The sequence below is a fragment of the Poromitra crassiceps genome (assembly GCF_964638095.1).
Source record: "Poromitra crassiceps genome assembly, chromosome: 7".
Classification (NCBI taxonomy): domain Eukaryota; kingdom Metazoa; phylum Chordata; class Actinopteri; order Beryciformes; family Melamphaidae; genus Poromitra; species Poromitra crassiceps.
Window position 1 is genome coordinate 14866183 of NC_139628.1, and position 20254 is coordinate 14886436.

Sequence of the window (20254 nt, forward strand, 5' to 3'; positions counted from 1 at the left end):
AGCTCACCAAAATGTGTTCATACATACACCGCCATCCGGATGCCCTCTAGATAACTCCCGAGTTCCATGGCATGTCTGAAAGCGGCTATTGACGGGTATCTGTTGCTTCAACAAGCTCAAACGTTGAATAACGTTATATTATAATATATAATAATAATTAATTATTATAATAAATAATAATATAATTTCACCTTATTTTCACGTATCCAATTATATACATATATATGATCTTTTATATATAGTACATAGTATGTATTATATCTATATATGTATATATCTAAACTGCTGCTCGTGTAATGAACCGCTGCCACATTCTTTGCACCTTAAATGCCGCCAGCTGTGAGCGTAACAAAATGCACTTTAAGTGGCTCCTATGTTGAGCCAACACATTGCACCTTAAATGTCTCCCTTGCTCTTACATCAGGTACTATGTTTTTATGTTGTTTCGATGTTGTTTTTATATTTTTCTCCTTTTAGTACTGTTAGCTGATTTTGTTTTATTATATCCTAGGTATAGTTGATATATCCACCAGGACCTTGAGTTTGTATTTCGTTCCCTTCCATGTCTCATGTTATGGAATGACAATATCCTTGAACGTTGAACCTTGAAAGTGTTGTGATAGGCTGATGACTAGAGCAGGGCTAATCTGCTGTGTATGTACAGTTTTTATGAGTTTTAGCAGCCCGAGATTATGGAGAAGCGTGTGCCTGTCCATCTGTCCGTCTTTATTTATATGCCTTTTCGTGTTCTCATTTACCCCCCGTGGTATCGAAAATAGTATTGAGTATCGACATTTTCTAGTATCGTGACATCCCTAACTGTTAGCATGCATCTAAACTAGGGGTGCACCGATCTCGTTTTTTTGCCACCGATCACCGATTGCCGATCGCCTATGGGAAATATCTGCCCAACCGATCATCGACCGATCACCGATCACCGATCACCGATATATAAACTCCTCAAAAAAAGTTTGGAAACGTTATTTCGGTCGATTATTTCTCCCCTTTAATAATACGAATTGGCATTGTATTTTATATCGTTGGAAAGCCTGATTAGTGATAGGGCTTTTTTTTATTTACATTTGTTTTTTTTATATAAAAAAATATCTGCAATCAGCCGAAATATCGGCAATCAGCCGATCGCATATTTGAGGTCAAAATCGGCCGATACAGATTGCTTGCCAATCGATCGGTGCACCCCTAATCTAAATGTACTCTCTGTCTCTTCTTCCAGGTATCCGTGTGGTCAGTAACGCGGGCGGCGTGAACCCTCTGGCCTGTGCCGCGGCCATACAGGAAGTCATCAAGAAGGCGGGCCTCGACCTCAAGGTTGCCGTGGTGACAGGCGATGACCTCATGCCCCACGTAAGGCCCCCGCCATCTAAATCACTGTTGTCGTCCGCTGCTTTTTCATGGCTAGTGCAGTGCCCGTTCTCTCTCTATATACTTACAATCTGAGCCTGTACTTTGCAAAAACAAGCTCATTTAGTGAACCCACATGCATGCACGGTGCACGTATGCCCCCTGCCGCAATCTCGCTCAACACTGGATCAAAAACAAACAGAAAACCATACAGAAAATTCAGATTAGTCATTTAGACACAAAAAGTTATGAAAATAAGGTCCAGGTTGAAAAACACTGAAATGCTCCTTTAATATTGCACGTCCATATTGCACCAAATCCGACACTGCACTTCCTTGGGTCCCCGGCAACAAACCTGGCAAGTGTGAAGCCAATCGGAGGAACGCTTCTCAAGATAGGTGAAGGACACACAGACAGACGCACGCGCGCGCGCGCGCGTGCACACACACACACACACACACACACACACACACACACACACACACACACACACACACACACACATTCCTGGAATTAGTAGATGGATAGTCCCTCTCCAGACTCAAATCTGACGTTGAATCGCTGCGCTCCTGCTTCATACTACATGAATGAGTCTGTACCACTTCACAGCCACTGCTGGGGTTTGAGGGCACATCTAGGGGGGTGAAATTGAATGAGTGACAGGTCGTAGCACCAATGAGAGAGCGGTTGGAAAAATGGGCTGGGGAGGCCCTGTTGTCTGATCGCAAAGTCGTTACTCATAGAGAGCCGCAGGAACGAGTCCGGAAATCATCCATGTTAACACATTCACTGCCAGACGTTTTTTTTTTACTGTAGTTAGCTTCTGCCAGAGGGGTTTTTGAGGATTCTGGCTCATCTTTCAAGACCCGAGGATTCTTTTCTGCTAAGATTTTGTGAACACACAATATCTCAAAAGAACTAATAGAATGTGTGCTTTCTCTATCTAAAAGAGTTAGTTTGTAGAGTTAGTAGTTATGTAAGCATTAGCAGTTGAATACAGCATGGTTTCAGCGTCAGAAAAAATATTCAGAGATAAACGGCTTTTTGTGAAATTCGATAGAACAGTCACTTTAACCATTCATTTTTGGCTCTCTCTCTCTCTCTCTCTCCCTCCCCCTCTCGCTCTCTCTCTCTCTCCCTCCCTCTCGCTCTCCCTCCCTCTCTCTCTCTCTCTCTCTCCCTCCCTCTCGCTCTCCCTCCCTCTCTCTCTCTCTCCCTCCCTCTCGGGAGGGAGACGCACTAGGTTTAATCCTAGTGAGAGGGAGAGAGGGAGAGAGAGAGAGAGAGAGAGAGGGAGGGAGGGAGGGAGAGAGAGAGAGCGAGAGAGAGAGAGAGAGAGAGAGGGAGAGAGCGAGAGGGAGAGTTGCTTCCAACTCCTCCCTCCGTGTGTGTCCTCTTGGCCGCAGCGGCCGTGTCACAAGCTCGTTGCTGCTGCTGTAACCTCGCGTCACCAGTCTCATTGCTTTGCTGCTGCTGTGCCTGTCTGCGCGGCCGCTGTTTGAGGAAGTCTGGATGGAGGACTCGCTCGCTTCTTGGAGTTTTGGTTGAGAGAAGCTTTTGCGATTCTGGTCATATTTATGCTGCGTGTTTCAAAGTGTGTTCCATCCGTGATCTATTATGCAAATTTGCAATCCCGCACTGCCAGCAATCAGCGCGAAAACGAAAGCGTTTTCGCCAATCCATTTTCATGAGAATGGCTTCGTCACACTGCTTTTTGCTTGCCTTCCTCCTTCCTTGTCGCCACTTAGTGGGTCGGTGGAATGGGTTGTACACGTTGTACACGTCCAATACTTATATAAGAGATGTAAAAGGGTTAGATGCACATCCCACCGTCAAAAAAAAAAAATCGATTTTTGACGTATTAATACGTCAGTGGCAGTGAACGTGTTAACACTCCTGGTTCTTCACTGTTTTCACCTATGGGATTTTTGAATGGGTTTTTGGCGCGATGCTTCTAATAAGGTCTCTGGGCAATGCAAGCTTAATCAAACGCGAACTAGTGTTCAGTAGGATAATCTTCACACATGAAGACCACTTTTATGAGTTTTTAAGCTTTTATGTGCCGTTAAAAGGGCGGCTAGCTAGCAAACGGCTAAATGAGACTACACTGTTGAGTCGACCGGGATATTATACGTCAATAACGTCATCACTTCAAAGGACGAACATGGAAATTCTCTTTCCCTCACCTGGTTCAGCCCGTTCAGCCCGGGGTAATCAGTGCACAGCAGCGCACACATCAACAACAGTCCAGGTTGAGTGCTGACGTGACGTGGAAGCCTATGCGACACTGTGTGTCGTTCTGGATTAGCTTAGCTCGAGCTTTTTACTTCTAGGGCTCGCATTTACGCTACAAAACTCATGAAAGTGGTCCTCATGTGTGAAGATTATCTGGCTGAACACTGGTTCGCGTTTGATTAAGCTTGCGTTGCCCAGAGACCTTATTTGAAGCATTGCGGCAAAAACCCATTCAAAAATCCCATAGACAGAAACAGTGAAGAACCAGGAAGTCCGGGACTTCCACGTTCTGACTACAAAAATACGTCATCCCTGCGGCTCTCTATTGGGGAAGACTGAATCCACCACTGGCCAATCACTGGCTAACTGAACGGTTCACTTCTGACCCCAGCTGGCTGAGGGAAAGTGTCCCAGACCCAGAGAGAGCTCTGCAGCATGCAGTAACCTAGTGTATCAGTGTAAGAACTCTCATGGGTCTGACGTTGAGACTAGTAGATAGATGACCAATGGATGTAATTCAGCGGTTGTCAACCTTTTGTAGCGGAAAAACAAACAAACATGGAACACCTTCCCAAATAAGAGAGAGAGCGAGTTACATGACAAAAATAATTTAAATTATGCATTTTAATTAGTCTTTTTTTATATGTGAATTCTTGAGCACATTTAGATATAAAAAAAAAAATAGATTTGTAAATTTCACCCAAAAAAGAAGAAGAAAAGAGATCATTTTAATCTAACCATTTGGGAGTACCACTGCCATTGCAATCCACTAGATGGCACTCTGAGGCCTACCAGTGGTTGAGAATGGCTGGTGTAAATTAATTTACTTCAATGTTTAAATTTATTTCAATGTTTAATTTTGGTTGCTGCTCTTTTGTTATCTTTTTTTGTTCTTTTCTCCTTTTTTTATTTACAGTTTGTCTTTTTCTTGTTTCTTGTTTGCGTGTTCTTTTCTCTTGTTTTTGTTTAGACTGTATGCTTTGTTCGGATTATTATTACTATTGGTCTAATTTCTTAAGAATAAGCCCAGAATAAGGCCAGTAGCGTTTCCTGTCTGTTTTCCCCCTTCACCCTTTTGTCTGTTTTTGATTTTAATATGTGCAAATAAATCAATCAAAAAGTAAATAAAACAAAAAATAAATACATATTTTCCTCTCCTCTCCTCTCCTCTCCTCTCCTCTCCTCTCCTCTCCTCTCCTCTCCTCTCCTCTCCTCTCCTCTCCTCTCCTGTCCTCTCCTCTCCTCTCCTCTCCTCTCCTCTCCTCTCCTCTCCTCTCCTCCTCGCCTCTCCCCTCCTCTCCTCTCCTCTCCTCTCCTCTCCTCCTCTCCTCGCCTCTCCTCTCCTCCCTTCCCCTCCTCTCCTCTCCTCTCCCCTCCCCTCCTCTCCTCCCCTCTCCTCTCCTCTCTCCTCTCCTCTCCTCTCCTCTCCTCTCCTCTCCTCCTCTCTCAGAAACACAGTCTCTCTGATGTCAAGATGGCTGATGGGAGCAGTAGGCAGCAGCTACCCAAAACACTCCACAGTATGAATGCTTACCTGGGGTAAGTAAGGACACACATACAGTATGTACACTTGAAATCTATGCTTCCTGTGGTTGGATGGATGGATTGAATTGATCATACTGGTTATTAAAACACATAAAATATTATATCATATATAATAATATAATACTATAATAAATATAATACTTATATATATATATATAATATTTTATATTATAAAATATTGCTAAATCTGCTCTTTGGATCAAACTATCCCAGACTAATGCTATATTGTTAACAACCAATGACCTAGCTCAAGTCTAGGATAGCTGTATCGGTGGTAGCTGTCAACAATATTTAATGTCGTGTACGCACACAATGAGGCAGTTGCAAAGCCAAAAGTTATTACTTATTATGCAGAGATTTTTGAGCTTTAACAACTCAAGGATCACTGCTGCACTAGGTGAGAGGCCAGTAGGTCGTGTCAGCAACACACCATGAGATAGACAGTGGTGGTGACCTTTGACCTTTGTGTTGTTGGTGGTTGCCTTTGTAGGGCAGCAGAAAGAGTGAGGTGGTTCATGTGAAGATGAATGGCTGCAGAACAACAGTGTGTGCAACACCACTGTCACACTGATAATAGAAAGTTTAGAACAGCAGAGAAAGGATCTGTAGATACTGTATATATATAAACATACATGCATGCACACACACACACACACACACACACACACACACACACACACACAGTGAAACACGCATAACTAGGGCTGGGTATCGCCACTGACTTCCCAATACGATACGATTCCGATACACAAGGTCCCAAGTCGATATGATTTCCGATACGATTCGATATCGATATTTTAGTTACGATACCAGTTTTGCTTTGATAATGGAAGAGATTCTCAAAGAACTAATGCTGTAAATTGTACAAGGAACCCTCTAACCTGGTGCAGTATTAAAAAATATTCATATTTACATTAAGAATTGACCATAAAGCAAGCAGTTACATCATGTCATTCTTTTTTATTTAAACATCACCAACATAGTCATTCAACATCTTATCTTTCTTTACAGTCTTCTGTCTCTCTTTCTTTACAGTCTTCTGTGAGAAGCCAAACACATTTAGATTTCCACTATACAACAGAATCATTGAACAGCAGCAGGTTGTAAACCGTGTTCAACCTGGTTTTAACACGTATTACCAGCGTGTGGCAGTGACCCTTGCTCAGTGTGTAAACAATAACTCGAACACCACTATCTGTGCTTTATACACCCCCCCAGTGTATAAAGCGTTTTTGACTTCTTGAAAAGCACTATATAAGTTTAATTTATTATTATTGTTACTTTCTATCTATCCATCTATCTATCTATCTATCTATCTATCTATCTATCTATCTATCTACCTATCTATCTACGTATCTATCTATCTATCTATCTATCTATCTATCTATCTATCTATCTATCTATCTATCTATCTATCTATCTATCTATCGGTCTATCTATCTATCTACCCGCCCTCTCTCTGTGTAAAGTACTGTACTAAACAGTTTAAATGTACCTCTGTGTGTAGTGCTGTTCCTATCCAGCGGTGTCTGGACCTGGGTGCTGACATCGTGGTGACGGGCCGCTGTGTGGACAGTGCCGTAGCTCTGGGACCACTCATGCACATGGTACATCTGATATAGATCTGTGTGTGTGTGTGTGTGTGTGTGTGTGTGTGTGTGTGTGTGTGTGTCGGACGTTTCCCCTCCTCTCGGAACCCGTGCGGGACATGGATTGCAAATTGCAATAGCGTTGTTATCATCTGAAACTGTGAAAAACAGCCACACTGGTGGCAGCCATGTTTTGCCCCTGGCCCCTGGCACCAGGCGCAGCTGTGACATCATGAGCAGCTGTGACATCATGAGCAGCTGTGACGTCATGAGCAGCTGTGACATCATGAGCACGCAACAACAAGATGCACCGCTTCCGCTTCCAAGGCAAAACAAAGCCAAGTTGGCCTCGTCTTATCAAGCTGTAGTTCCTCGAATGGCCACTTGAGGCAGGGCCCAGAAGTGACGTCATTCCCGTTCACCCCCATGTTAAAATGCCCCACTTTGTAACAGTGATGAAGCATCTTTACAGCCTGACTGGTCTATATAGCGAATTTCACCTTTTCATAACAACTGTAGGGGGGTATTTTTTTTATATAACTCGCCTGTTTAGAGTAAAATAGATGATAGAAAGTGGGGTGATTGACAGGTCGCCTGTCCAGTGATCACGTAGCTTGCCGGTCACAGACCAATAGCAAGCAGAGCTGCAGCTCTGGGAAACCTGCCATCTCACGTGAGCTGTGTAAGGACCCCAAGATGGCAACAGACAACAATTTGCTGCAAACGCGAGTCCAAAAAATAGTCGATGGCTCGCATGGAGAGACGACTCTATCCATGAATATTATTCTCCGGGGCGTACGAGCAGGCGAGGAGAAAGAGGGGAGCAGACAGAGGGGCAAGCAGCAAGACAGCCAAGCTCGCGCTGTGTCACCACCACGGAGAATTTCCCCTCTCTCATTAACAGCGCTGTGCTGGAGACTCTTCCATGTCCCAAAAGTGAAAGGAAGAAGTGGCCAAAACCATCCATCAATCAGCTAAATATATATAGAGTCATTTCCATGTTGCCAGACACTATTGACAGTTTGAGCCTCCCAGCCAGCAAAACAAGCAGTTTTATTAACGTGTATTGACGATGCGGTGCGGGATTGCCCTGTGTAGTACACTGTGTAGTACACTGTGTAGTACACTGTGTAGTTGTTTGAGCACATTGCTCCAGCTGGAAACAAGGCTATCTCGGTGAATACTCGACCAATTTGAAAAAAAAAGTGTCACGATGAGTTTATTAGACACATACAGTGTGTAAAATAGATGAGTTTATTAGACACATACAGTGTGTAAAATAGATGAGTTTATTAGACACATACAGTGTGGAAAATAGATGAGTTTATTAGACACATACAGTGTGGAAAATAGATGAGTTTATTAGACACATACAGTGTGGAAAATAGATGAGTTTATTAGACTCATACAGTGTGTAAAATAGATGAGTTTATTAGACACATACAGTGTGGAAAATAGATGAGTTTATTAGACACATACAGTGTGGAAAATAGATGAGTTTATTAGACTCATACAGTGTGGAAAATAGATGAGTTTATTAGACTCATACAGTGTGGAAAATAGATGAGTTTATTAGACACATACAGTGTGGAAAATAGATGAGTTTATTAGACACATACAGTGTGGAAAATAGATGAGTTTATTAGACACATACAGTGTGGAAAATAGATGAGTTTATTAGACACATACAGTGTGGAAAATAGATGAGTTTATTAGACACATACAGTGTGGAAAATAGATGAGTTTATTAGACACATACAGTGTGGAAAATAGATGAGTTTATTAGACACATACAGTGTGGAAAATAGATGAGTTTATTAGACACATACAGTGTGGAAAATAGATGAGTTTATTAGACACATACAGTGTGGAAAATAGATGAGTTTATTAGACACATACAGTGTGTAAAATAGATGAGTTTATTAGACACATACAGTGTGTAAAATAGATGACTTTATTAGACACATACAGTGTGGAAAATAGATGAGTTTATTAGACACATACAGTGTGGAAAATAGATGAGTTTATTAGACACATACAGTGTGTAAAATAGATGAGTTTATTAGACACATACAGTGTGGAAAATAGATGAGTTTATTAGACACATACAGTGTGGAAAATAGATGAGTTTATTAGACTCATACAGTGTGGAAAATAGATGACTTTATTAGACACATACAGTGTGTAAAATAGATGAGTTTATTAGACACATACAGTGTGGAAAATAGATGAGTTTATTAGACACATACAGTGTGGAAAATAGATGAGTTTATTAGACACATACAGTGTGGAAAATAGATGAGTTTATTAGACACATACAGTGTGGAAAATAGATGAGTTTATTAGACACATACAGTGTGGAAAATAGATGAGTTTATTAGACACATACAGTGTGGAAAATAGATGAGTTTATTAGACACATACAGTGTGTAAAATAGATGAATTTATTAGACACATACAGTGTGGAAAATAGATGAGTTTATTAGACACATACAGTGTGTAAAATAGATGAGTTTATTAGACACATACAGTGTGGAAAATAGATGAGTTTATTAGACACATACAGTGTGGAAAATAGATGAGTTTATTAGACACATACAGTGTGGAAAATAGATGAGTTTATTAGACACATACAGTGTGTAAAATAGATGAGTTTATTAGACACATACAGTGTGGAAAATAGATGAGTTTATTAGACACATACAGTGTGGAAAATAGATGAGTTTATTAGACACATACAGTGTGGAAAATAGATGAGTTTATTAGACACATACAGTGTGGAAAATAGATGAGTTTATTAGACACATACAGTGTGTAAAATAGATGAGTTTCTTAGACACATACAGTGTGTAAAATAGATGAGTTTATTAGACACATACAGTGTGGAAAATAGATGAGTTTATTAGACACATACAGCGTGGAAAATAGATGAGTTTATTAGACACATACAGTGTGGAAAATAGATGAGTTTATTAGACACATACAGTGTGGAAAATAGATGAGTTTATTAGACACATACAGTGTGGAAAATAGATGAGTTTATTAGACACATACAGTGTGGAAAATAGATGAGTTTATTAGACACATACAGTGTGGAAAATAGATGAGTTTATTAGACTCATACAGTGTGGAAAATAGATGAGTTTATTAGACACATACAGTGTGGAAAATAGATGAGTTTATTAGACACATACAGTGTGTAAAATAGATGAGTTTATTAGACACATACAGTGTGGAAAATAGATGAGTTTATTAGACACATACAGTGTGGAAAATAGATGAGTTTATTAGACACATACAGTGTGGAAAATAGATGAGTTTATTAGACACATACAGTGTGTAAAATAGATGAGTTTATTAGACACATACAGTGTGTAAAATAGATGAGTTTATTAGACACATACAGTGTGGAAAATAGATGAGTTTATTAGACACATACAGTGTGGAAAATAGATGAGTTTATTAGACACATACAGTGTGGAAAATAGATGAGTTTATTAGACACATACAGTGTGGAAAATAGATGAGTTTATTAGACACATACAGTGTGTAAAATAGATGAGTTTATTAGACACATACAGTGTGGAAAATAGATGAGTTTATTAGACACATACAGTGTGGAAAATAGATGACTTTATTAGACACATACAGTGTGGAAAATAGATGACTTTATTAGACACATACAGTATGTGTAGGAGGGAGAATAGGGTCCAGGTTTAAAAAAAAAAAATCTCCTTTAATCGATTACAGGTGGTGTTGTTCTCGACTGATTAAAAAAAATGCTAATAAACTTAAATAATAAAAAGCCAAACAAACTTTACTTAATAACAAACAGTTATTATACCTGTGCCCATGTAAAGTCTATGTGTGGGAAACACACTAGTCAACTTTAATCAAATAAAATGGAATCCCGCTGAGGACAAAAGTTCATATCAAGCCTGGTGCGTGTGCAAGCTGGTGGAGGAGGTTTCTGTGTTTAGGAACATGTGGATGTAACTCGTCTGGCTTTATTTCTCTGTTGCAGTTTGGATGGCAGAGGGATGACTATGACCTACTTGCAGCAGGGAGGTACGCACACACACACACACACACACACACACACACACACACACACACACACGCACCTTACATACTCCTTCCTACCACCTCACACACTCTTTCTCCCATTTATGCACCGCGTTAAATATGTTTGTTAAAGTAGTTCTATTCTGATTTAACGTGTGTGTGTGCGTGTGAGTGCGCGTGTGTGTGTGTGTGCGTGCGTGCGTGTGTGTTTCAGTCTTGCAGGCCACCTGATAGAGTGTGGAGCCCAGAGTACCGGTGGAATATTCACAGACTGGCATACAGTTCCTGACTGGTAATAATCCTGAAATACTACAATACACCATACACCGACTATACACACCCAGTCAATAGTCTGCACCCACTACAATACAGCATGCACTGGGTATACATGCCCAGGTGATAGTCTGCTCCCACTACAATACACCATACATTGGCTATTCACACCCAGTTAATAGTCTGCACCCACCCTGCTTAAATGCTTGAAATGTGTTTCTTAGACAAATATAAATTGTGAAGTAGATCCGGGATGAATTTATTTCCAAAGCCTTTGACTTTCCATCAAGGCAAAGTTACTTTAAAGAATCTAGGGTGTGTTCACACTCAGTCCCTTCCAGCCCTCCAAGTTAACTCAGACCTCTTGTCAGCATTTTGTGTGCATTATGTGAACACTCCAACAGTTCACTTCCAAGTCCCTGTTGTGGTTTCACTTCACCTGTGCAGTGTGAACACAAAGCACTCCAGCTTCACTTATCTCCTTTTTGGTTCTCTCCTAGTAACAACTTCAGTGTAACGCCTGAGTTCTACCTCGTATGCCTATTTGCTGTTTACTGTTACCAACTCTGTTTTAGTAACTGAACTTAAAGGCCCATTATGTAAGATTTTGCCCACTAGATGTCACACTGGAGCTGTAACATCAGAACGTGAACACAGTCTATAAAACACTTAGGGCGGGTTCACACCAGCCTTGTTTAGTCCGGTCTATCGGACCTTTCCCCTTTAGTACGGTCCATAGGGTCGGTGTGAACGCTCCTACTCGAACTCTGGTGCGGACTAAAAACCGCGCTCTGGTTCGCCTGTGAGAGGTGGTCTCGGTCCGCTCTCAAGCGAACTCTGGAGCGGCCCATTTCTGGTGTGAACCCCACCCGGACTAGTCGGAGGAAGCACGTGGTTTTTTGTGTTGATTTTTTTGGTTATTTCCTGTTTTGGAAGCTCCCGCTGAAGAAGAAGCTGCTTGCTAGCTGTAGCAGTTAGCTAGTTTATCTCGTCTCGTTACCAGCGACATCACAAACAGACACAAATGACTAGTGGCAGGGTTTGTTTACTTTTGCCCCGACAAATTGTATGGCCAATCCACCTTATTTTTGGCGGCCATGATGCACCATGATGCTTCCTTCTGCTGTCCTCTTCCCCCGTTACGTCTAGCTTGACACAACACAGCCCGTCTAATGTACCCGTCTGTAAACGTTGAAGCTCAGCTGATAAATGCAGACTTGTTCAACGAGCAACAGGTTAGCGGATGTGATAGAAAACATTATTAGGCTCCATTCCCAAAACTAGTGTTATTTTGTAACGAGCAAACTTTTAACGTCGGAGTTCAACAAGGAAATGCGATGCGAGGAGGCACCGGGAGGCACGCGCTGCAGTGCAGATTACCCCGCTAGCCAGGCGCTTCTCGCTCATACAGTGCAGAGTACTATCCAGGCAGCGTCAAGCCAACAAGCGTAAACACACAGCTGCTCACGTTCTAGTCCAGATATTGCTCCCAGAATTATTTTACAGCGGAGCCTCACAAAAATAATGTGGATAACAGAACGAGATTTCTGCCCACGTGACTTTGGTTCGTGTGGGCAGGACTAGTGGATTTTGGCCTTGTGAACGCAAACCGAACCAGCTAAAAAACGAAACAATGTATCATCCTCTTCTCTGGCCCGAACCAAGGACCCGGACTTTCTGGTGTGAACCCGACCTTAGAGACACGGCTTCCCATGCCACCGTAAACACTTGCATTGCTCTGATATAGCGTCTGCCATCTACACTATGCAACCGCATAACTGCATAATCGGGCACGTCGGGCAACTGCCCGGTGGCCTGGCCTGCAATTTTTTTTTTTTTTTTTTGGGAAGCCCAACAAGACACACACAAGGGGCGGGGCCCAACAAGACACACACAAGGGGCGGGGCCCAACAAGACACACACAAGGGGCGGGGCCAACAAGACACACACAAGGGGCAGGGCCAACAAGACACACACAAGGGGCGGGGCCCAACAAGACACACACAAGGGGCGGGGCCAACAAGACACACACAAGGGGCGGGGCCAACAAGACACACACAAGGGGCGGGGCCAACAAGACACACACAAGGGGCGGGGCCAACAAGACACACACAAGGGGCGGGGCCAACAAGACACACACAAGGGGCGGGGCCAACAAGACACACACAAGGGGCAGGGCCAACAAGACACACACAAGGGGCAGGGCCAACAAGACACACACAAGGGGCAGGGCCAACAAGACACACACAAGGGGCAGGGCCAACAAGACACACACAAGGGGCGGGGCCAACAAGACACACACAAGGGGCAGGGCCAACAAGACACACACAAGGGGCAGGGCCAACAAGACACACACAAGGGGCAGGGCCAACAAGACACACACAAGGGGCGGGGCCAACAAGACACACACAAGGGGCAGAGCCAACAAGACACACACAAGGGGCAGAGCCAACAAGACACACACAAGGGGCAGGGCCAACAAGACACACACAAGGGGCGGGGCCCAACAAGATACACACAAGGGGCGGGGCCAACAAGACACACACAAGGGGCAGGGCCAACAAGACACACACAAGGGGCAGGGCCAACAAGACACACACAAGGGGCGGGGCCAACAAGACACACACAAGGGGCAGGGCCAACAAGACACACACAAGGGGCGGGGCCCAACAAGTAGGGATGCAACGGTATGAGTTTTTGACGGTATGATAACCTTGGACAAAAATACCACGGTTTCACGGTATCGCGGTATTGCGGACCTTTATGTGTAAAAAATGCCAATGAACAAAATTTATTTTATTTTTAACAGTTTGGTGAATTGTGGACTGAGAAAAAATGTTAATGTAACCTCCAACTGTAATTACAGTTAACTGGCAAGTATGTGTTAATATAGTTTGTTATTATACTATGTTAATATAGTACTGTTCTTACTTATAAATGTAAACGATTTAATCTAATTAATTTGATGTGAAACTAAAACATCATAATAATATCAAATACACGCTTCTCTTTTGTAATGGGTGAACACTGGACACAATTATTGTTTCCTCACACACACACACACAGCCTCTGTCCCTGTTTCTGTCTCTCTCTCTCTCTCACTCACACACACAAAGTTTGTGCATACTTTTCCATTGACAGGTTGGAGGAGTCTTTCGTCATTATCTAATGTTACTTCTCTTCAGTGCAATACGTTTTGTAACGACCTGCTGTACAGCGCCGTTCGCTCAGTCAACTAACGTTAACGTTAGTGGAGAAAGATAGCTGGTGTTAGCTAGCTAATTAGCCATGTTAGCTGCCTCAGTAGGTAACGTTAGCATAGAGAGAGCATTTATCTGACGTTTGTTAGCTACTCCTCAAACCTGCGGGTGGAAATAGTTTATGTCCAATGCGATGTATGTTGAAGCAAGACAACGTTTTAATGTAGCTTGAATTTGACAAATAACGACGGGTCGTGCTCACGCAGATCTAAGCCCTGGCCATCCTAGGCTCAACGCGAGACTCATCAGTCATTCTGATGAGTCTCGCGTTGAGGCTATGGCCATCTGTGATTTTACAATAGCCGAAATATTCCCATACAGCCGACGTCGTCTTTTTAGATGGGGGGAAAGTTCAGGGGGGTCCTTCCTTGCGTTCTCCTGCTTTATCACACACACGGTTGTAAACACAGTCAAGGGCAGCTCCTCACTACTGTGCATCTAGGTAGGCATGCAGCAAGGGGGAGGGGCCGCGTAAGCTGCACTCTGCAAGCAACCGGCACGTTGTTTTGGGGAAACAGCTGATACCGTGGAGAAGGTATGACGGCAAATCTTAGTGGTTTTGATACCGTGACTTTTTCAAACCGGGGTATACCTTCAAACCGGAAACCGCTGCATCCCTACCAACAAGACACACACAAGGGGCGGAGCCCAACAAGACACACAAGGGGCGGCAGCAGGCTTGAATCAACAAAGCCTGCTTTCACAACGCAGAGAGGGGGTGTGGCTTCTTTCACTGCTCTGAACATTATAACTCACCTGTCTCGCTAGATCTCGTCTTGCTGCATCTAGTAGTGCTGAATGAAGGCTAGCATAAAGTATGTTACGTTTTTGAAAGATGTGTTTCTTTTATCCAATACATACAATACAAGCCCCCAGGAATAGCGCTGGGCTTTGAAGCCATTTGAACATGCTGGCGAAGCTCTGTATTGCAAGTCACGTGACGCCATGCAGCCCAGAAAGGAAAATTCCCATCCACTTGCATGGGGACTCCAGCAGCTGTTAAACCCAGGGGAATTTTTTCCGGGTGTCACTATATACTATACTATACTATACTATACTATACTATACTTTATACTATATATATATAGTATAAAACGACTCTTTTAATTATCAACAAATTTTTTATGGGGCATTTTTTTCTTCAGAAGGCACTAAGAGCCGTATACGGGGGTATTTTCTTCTTGTAATACAATCCATGGGTGGGAGGGGTGGGAGACGTCATGGAACACATCATGGAACACGTCATGGCACACATGCGCACTTCGCCTTGGGCTGCATGGTCAGGAAGTAAAACCAGGAAGAAAAAGCCCCCATGAGGGCTTCATGCGCCAATGAGCAACCTCCGTCCGAATGCATGGGTGGGCGTGGCACGTCCCCTATCCAGTTCTTTTAATACATCCATGATACAATATAGTACAATACAACTATAAGAACAGCCATCTTGTCCCAAGTTAAAACTACTCATAATCCAAAGCAGTAAAGGTCTGAGCTTTTGCATGAACAGAAAGAGGACTGAGGCCCCATCACAGCTGAAGTGGACCAATGTGAACGCAACAAGAACTGACTTTGCTGTTGGTCCACTTTTCTGTCCACTTAAAGAGTGGAGAATCTGAGTTTGGTTCTTTTAAAGGGGTCCAAGTGTGAAAACACCCTCAAATCTCAGTACAACATCAGTATTATCATCAGTGACATCATCAATGATGTCACATGTAACAGTACGCTGACATTTTCCCTCACAATTCTGACTTTAATCTCAGAATTCTGACTTTAATCTGTGAATTATGGGCACGGTGGCGCAGTGGTAGCCCTGTCGCCTCACAGCTAGAAGGTCCTGGGTTCGATTCCCACCTGGGACGCTTGTGAGCGCTGAAGGAGTGCGTGTCCGTCCGCATGTCCTCAAGTGCCCACCGCCCGGGTGGGGTCATCAAAAGGGCCTTTCTGTGTGGAGTTTGCATGTTCTCCCCGTGCCCCCTCAGGGTTTCCTTCATATAGGAACCCCTCACCAAAACATGCAATATCCTGGTCGCTGAAGTGGTGCGTCCTCTGGTCGTTCGAGGTGCCTGTTTGGAGGGAGGGGAACTCGTTGGAATAGCGTGATCCTCCCACGTGCTATGTCCTACCGGTGAAGCTTCCCCTATCAGGTGAAAAGAAGCGGCTGGCTACTGCCTGTCTCGGAGGAAGCATGGAGCCACTTTTGGCTCTCCCCAGATCGGCAGAGGGTGGAGCAGCAACCAGGATAAATGAATTAAAATGAGCACTAATGGGGAATAAACATTTGATAAAAAAAAATTGTGAAAAAAATATTTAGGGAAAAAAAATCTGAGAATTCTGACTTTAACTCATTGAGTGCCAGCCACTTTTGGAAAACGGATGCTCCCAGTGCCAGCCCTTTCAGAGCGTTTTCAGTGATTTCTCGAGGCCCACAGAATATTGTGTGATATTACTATGTAAACACCGAACACGCCCAAAGAACGATGAGACTATTGTATCATCAGCAAAAAAAAGTTTATTGATATCATTTTCCGTTCTTTAGTTATCAGCCGGAGAAGATAGGTTGATTTCACCAAAAACAGACGTTTCCATCTAGAAGCTGAGATAATGAGCCTTTTGTGAAATGAAGCATTTCAAGCAAATCACTGACTCTGAAGCTAATATTTTCTGACCTGAAACATCTGAACAGTAATTTACTTCAATAAAACAGCACCCCCACCCCCTCAACTGCAAACTCCTCCTCCGTGGGAGTGTCTCTGGTGGCTCTGCTCGCTCTGCTGCGTGTGTCAGGCGAGTCCCAGCTTTTTCACAGCGTTCTGCCGTTTTTGAGAATAATGTAACTTTTCAGAAAGACGCTGGTGTCGGCAACTAATCATGTGGAGGGGCTATCGCAGCGGAGACGGAGGGGCTCAATTGTGGCAGCAGATTGGCTGCTGTTCACAGGCACAGCTAACGTTATGCTTCATGCATATCGATGCATACCGATGCGGTTTCCGTTTCCCCATGACTTCTTCTCTGTTTTTTCCTCACCTTTCTCTAATCTGGAGAGCACTGTCGCCACCTAATGGGTCCGTAAAATAGCTTTTACACATTCGACATCGCCCATATTTTTACAGGAGATGCATCTGGCTTTGATCCACGTCCCACCGTCAAAAAACGCAATTGACGACTTTAGTCGTCATTGGCACTCTACGTTACTATTTGAATTGACGACGATAGTCGTCATTGGCACTCAATGAGTTAATCTGAGAATTCTGACTTTAATCTCAGAACTCAAATACATTTTTCACATTCGGCCAGAATCCTCTTCAGTATTTTAAATTGTGTGTGGTGTTAAAGATATGTATGTATATATATATATATATAAATATATATATATATATATATATATATGAATGCCAGGCAGCCCCACTTGGGGCCGCGACCCCAAGGTTGGGAACCACTGATAAAATATCAGATGTTTTTGAGTTGTTATCACTGGTCACTGCATAACTTCATTTGTGTCTCTGTCATACAGTAGCTTTGATGTCTGCTCTCTCTCTCTCCCTCTCTCTCTCAGGGACAACATGGGTTTCCCGGTGGTGGAGTGCAGCGCTGACGGCTCCATGCTTCTCTCTAAGCCTCCTCAGACGGGCGGGCTGGTGTCGGTGGGCACGGTGGGCGAGCAGTTGCTGTACGAGATCGCCGACCCGCGCCGATACCTGCTGCCCGACGTCAGCTGTGACTTCAGCCGCGTGACGCTGAAGGAAGTGCCAGGTACTGTACCACGCACACACACACACACACACACACACACACACACACACACACACACACGCACACACACACATTTAAATACTTTTATTTGGATCCAACGGAGGGCAAATATTAGAGATCCAAATATTTTGGAAGAAGGTTGCAGTACAGTACAGTACAGTATATAGGACCAGACACTGGATGCAGGTGCTTGTAAACATACAGTACAGTACAGTATATAGAAGCAGACACTGGATGCATGTGCTTGTAAACATACAGTACAGTACAGTATATAGGACCAGACACTGGATGCATGTGCTTGTAAACATACAGTACAGTACAGTATATAGGACCAGACACTGGATGCAGGTGCTTGTAAACATACAGTACAGTACAGTATATAGAAGCAGACACTGGATGCATGTGCTTGTAAACATACAGTACAGTACAGTATATAGGACCAGACACTGGATGCATGTGCTTGTAAACATACAGTACAGTACAGTATATAGGACCAGACACTGGATGCAGGTGCTTGTAAACATACAGTACAGTACAGTATATAGGACCAGACACTGGATGCATGTGCTTGTAAACATACAGTACAGTACAGTATATAGGACCAGACACTGGATGCAGGTGCTTGTAAACATACAGTACAGTACAGTATATAGGACCAGACACTGGATGCAGGTGCTTGTAAACATACAGTACAGTACAGTATATAGGACCAGACACTGGATGCATGTGCTTGTAAACATACAGTACAGTACAGTATATAGGACCAGACACTGGATGCATGTGCTTGTAAACATACAGTACAGTACAGTATATAGGACCAGACACTGGATGCAGGTGCTTGTAAACATACAGTACAGTACAGTATAGGACCAGACACTGGATGCAGGTGCTTGTAAACATACAGTACAGTACAGTATATAGGACCAGACACTGGATGCAGGTGCTTGTAAACATACAGTACAGTACAGTATATAGGACCAGACACTGGATGCATGTGCTTGTAAACATACAGTACAGTACAGTATATAGGACCAGACACTGGATGCATGTGCTTGTAAACATACAGTACAGTACAGTATATAGGACCAGACACTGGATGCATGTGCTTGTAAACATACAGTACAGTACAGTATATAGGACCAGACACTGGATGCATGTGCTTGTAAACATACAGTACAGTACAGTATATAGGACCAGACACTGGATGCAGGTGCTTGTAAACACAGGAGAAAGTGTAGCGGGATGGAAGCCTATATGGATACAGGCAGACATAAACATGTTTAGCACTCAAGGGTATACAAAGCATGGTCTTTTCCAGATGAAAAGGCTGCCTCTAGTTCAAGTTTGTGAACATGCCCCAGACTCCCAAACACAATGAGTTGACAGCTATATCCTAAAGTCGTAATATGTTCTACCAAGGGCTGATATCTCATGAGTTTGGATGTAAAGCAAGTGTCCATGTACAGTACAGGTCAAATGAGCTATTTCAATGATGGTGACTGACTTTCTGGTTTCAATAATGAAAACAATATCTGGGGTATTTGGGATATTGTGCAGTGTGTTATTATCGGTGCTGTAAACCCGTCCAGTTTTACAGTGCTGTGTTTGTGCAGCTTCATGGATTGTCAGTTCATGGTGCCGTCCTCTTCATGGATCACACGGGTGTAAATAAGCGGATCTGTGATGAAGCGGTTGTTGAGCACGACAGTTGTACTGTCGGACATCGCCCAATTCAGCTGTAGTCCTGAGCGATGGCATCGGTCATTACACACCAGTGTCGGGCAAGTTACTTACAAAATGTAATATACTACATATTACTAGTTACTTTCATTTGAAAGTAATGAGTTACTTTACAATATTACTTTCTGGGTAACTCATTACTTATTACACTACTTTTTAGGGGTGGGGGAAAAAATCGATTCACCTAAGTATCGCGATTTTTAATGTCACGATTTTTTGGATCGATCTTTTATTCCAGAATCGATAATCGCAAAAAAAAAAAAAAAAAAAAAAAAAAATATTTTTTTTATTTTTTTTTGGGTGCTTGCAGTCAGGCAACTCACTGAACAGCAGACCAGGCGCCGCCTACTGGTTTACTAGTGGTTTTATTACTTTATTAGTTAGTCTGAAGTAATAATTACACTTCAGGGTTAAAGTGGGTGCATCTCATTGTAAAAT

At 43.0% G+C, this 20254-nt stretch overlaps 1 protein-coding gene across 1 annotated transcript in view; it reads left to right on the forward strand.

Moving 5' to 3' along the window:
* Nucleotides 1-20254, forward strand: part of LOC310780212 (uncharacterized protein) — a 96911-nt gene that overhangs the window by 10449 nt on the left and 66208 nt on the right. The window contains exons 4-9 of the mRNA XM_083640793.1: nucleotides 1235-1365; nucleotides 5048-5136; nucleotides 6650-6749; nucleotides 10756-10799; nucleotides 11011-11088; nucleotides 17880-18076. Of these exons, the coding sequence (XP_083496919.1) occupies nucleotides 1235-1365; nucleotides 5048-5136; nucleotides 6650-6749; nucleotides 10756-10799; nucleotides 11011-11088; nucleotides 17880-18076 (639 nt within the window). The remainder of the gene's footprint in view (nucleotides 1-1234; nucleotides 1366-5047; nucleotides 5137-6649; nucleotides 6750-10755; nucleotides 10800-11010; nucleotides 11089-17879; nucleotides 18077-20254) is intronic.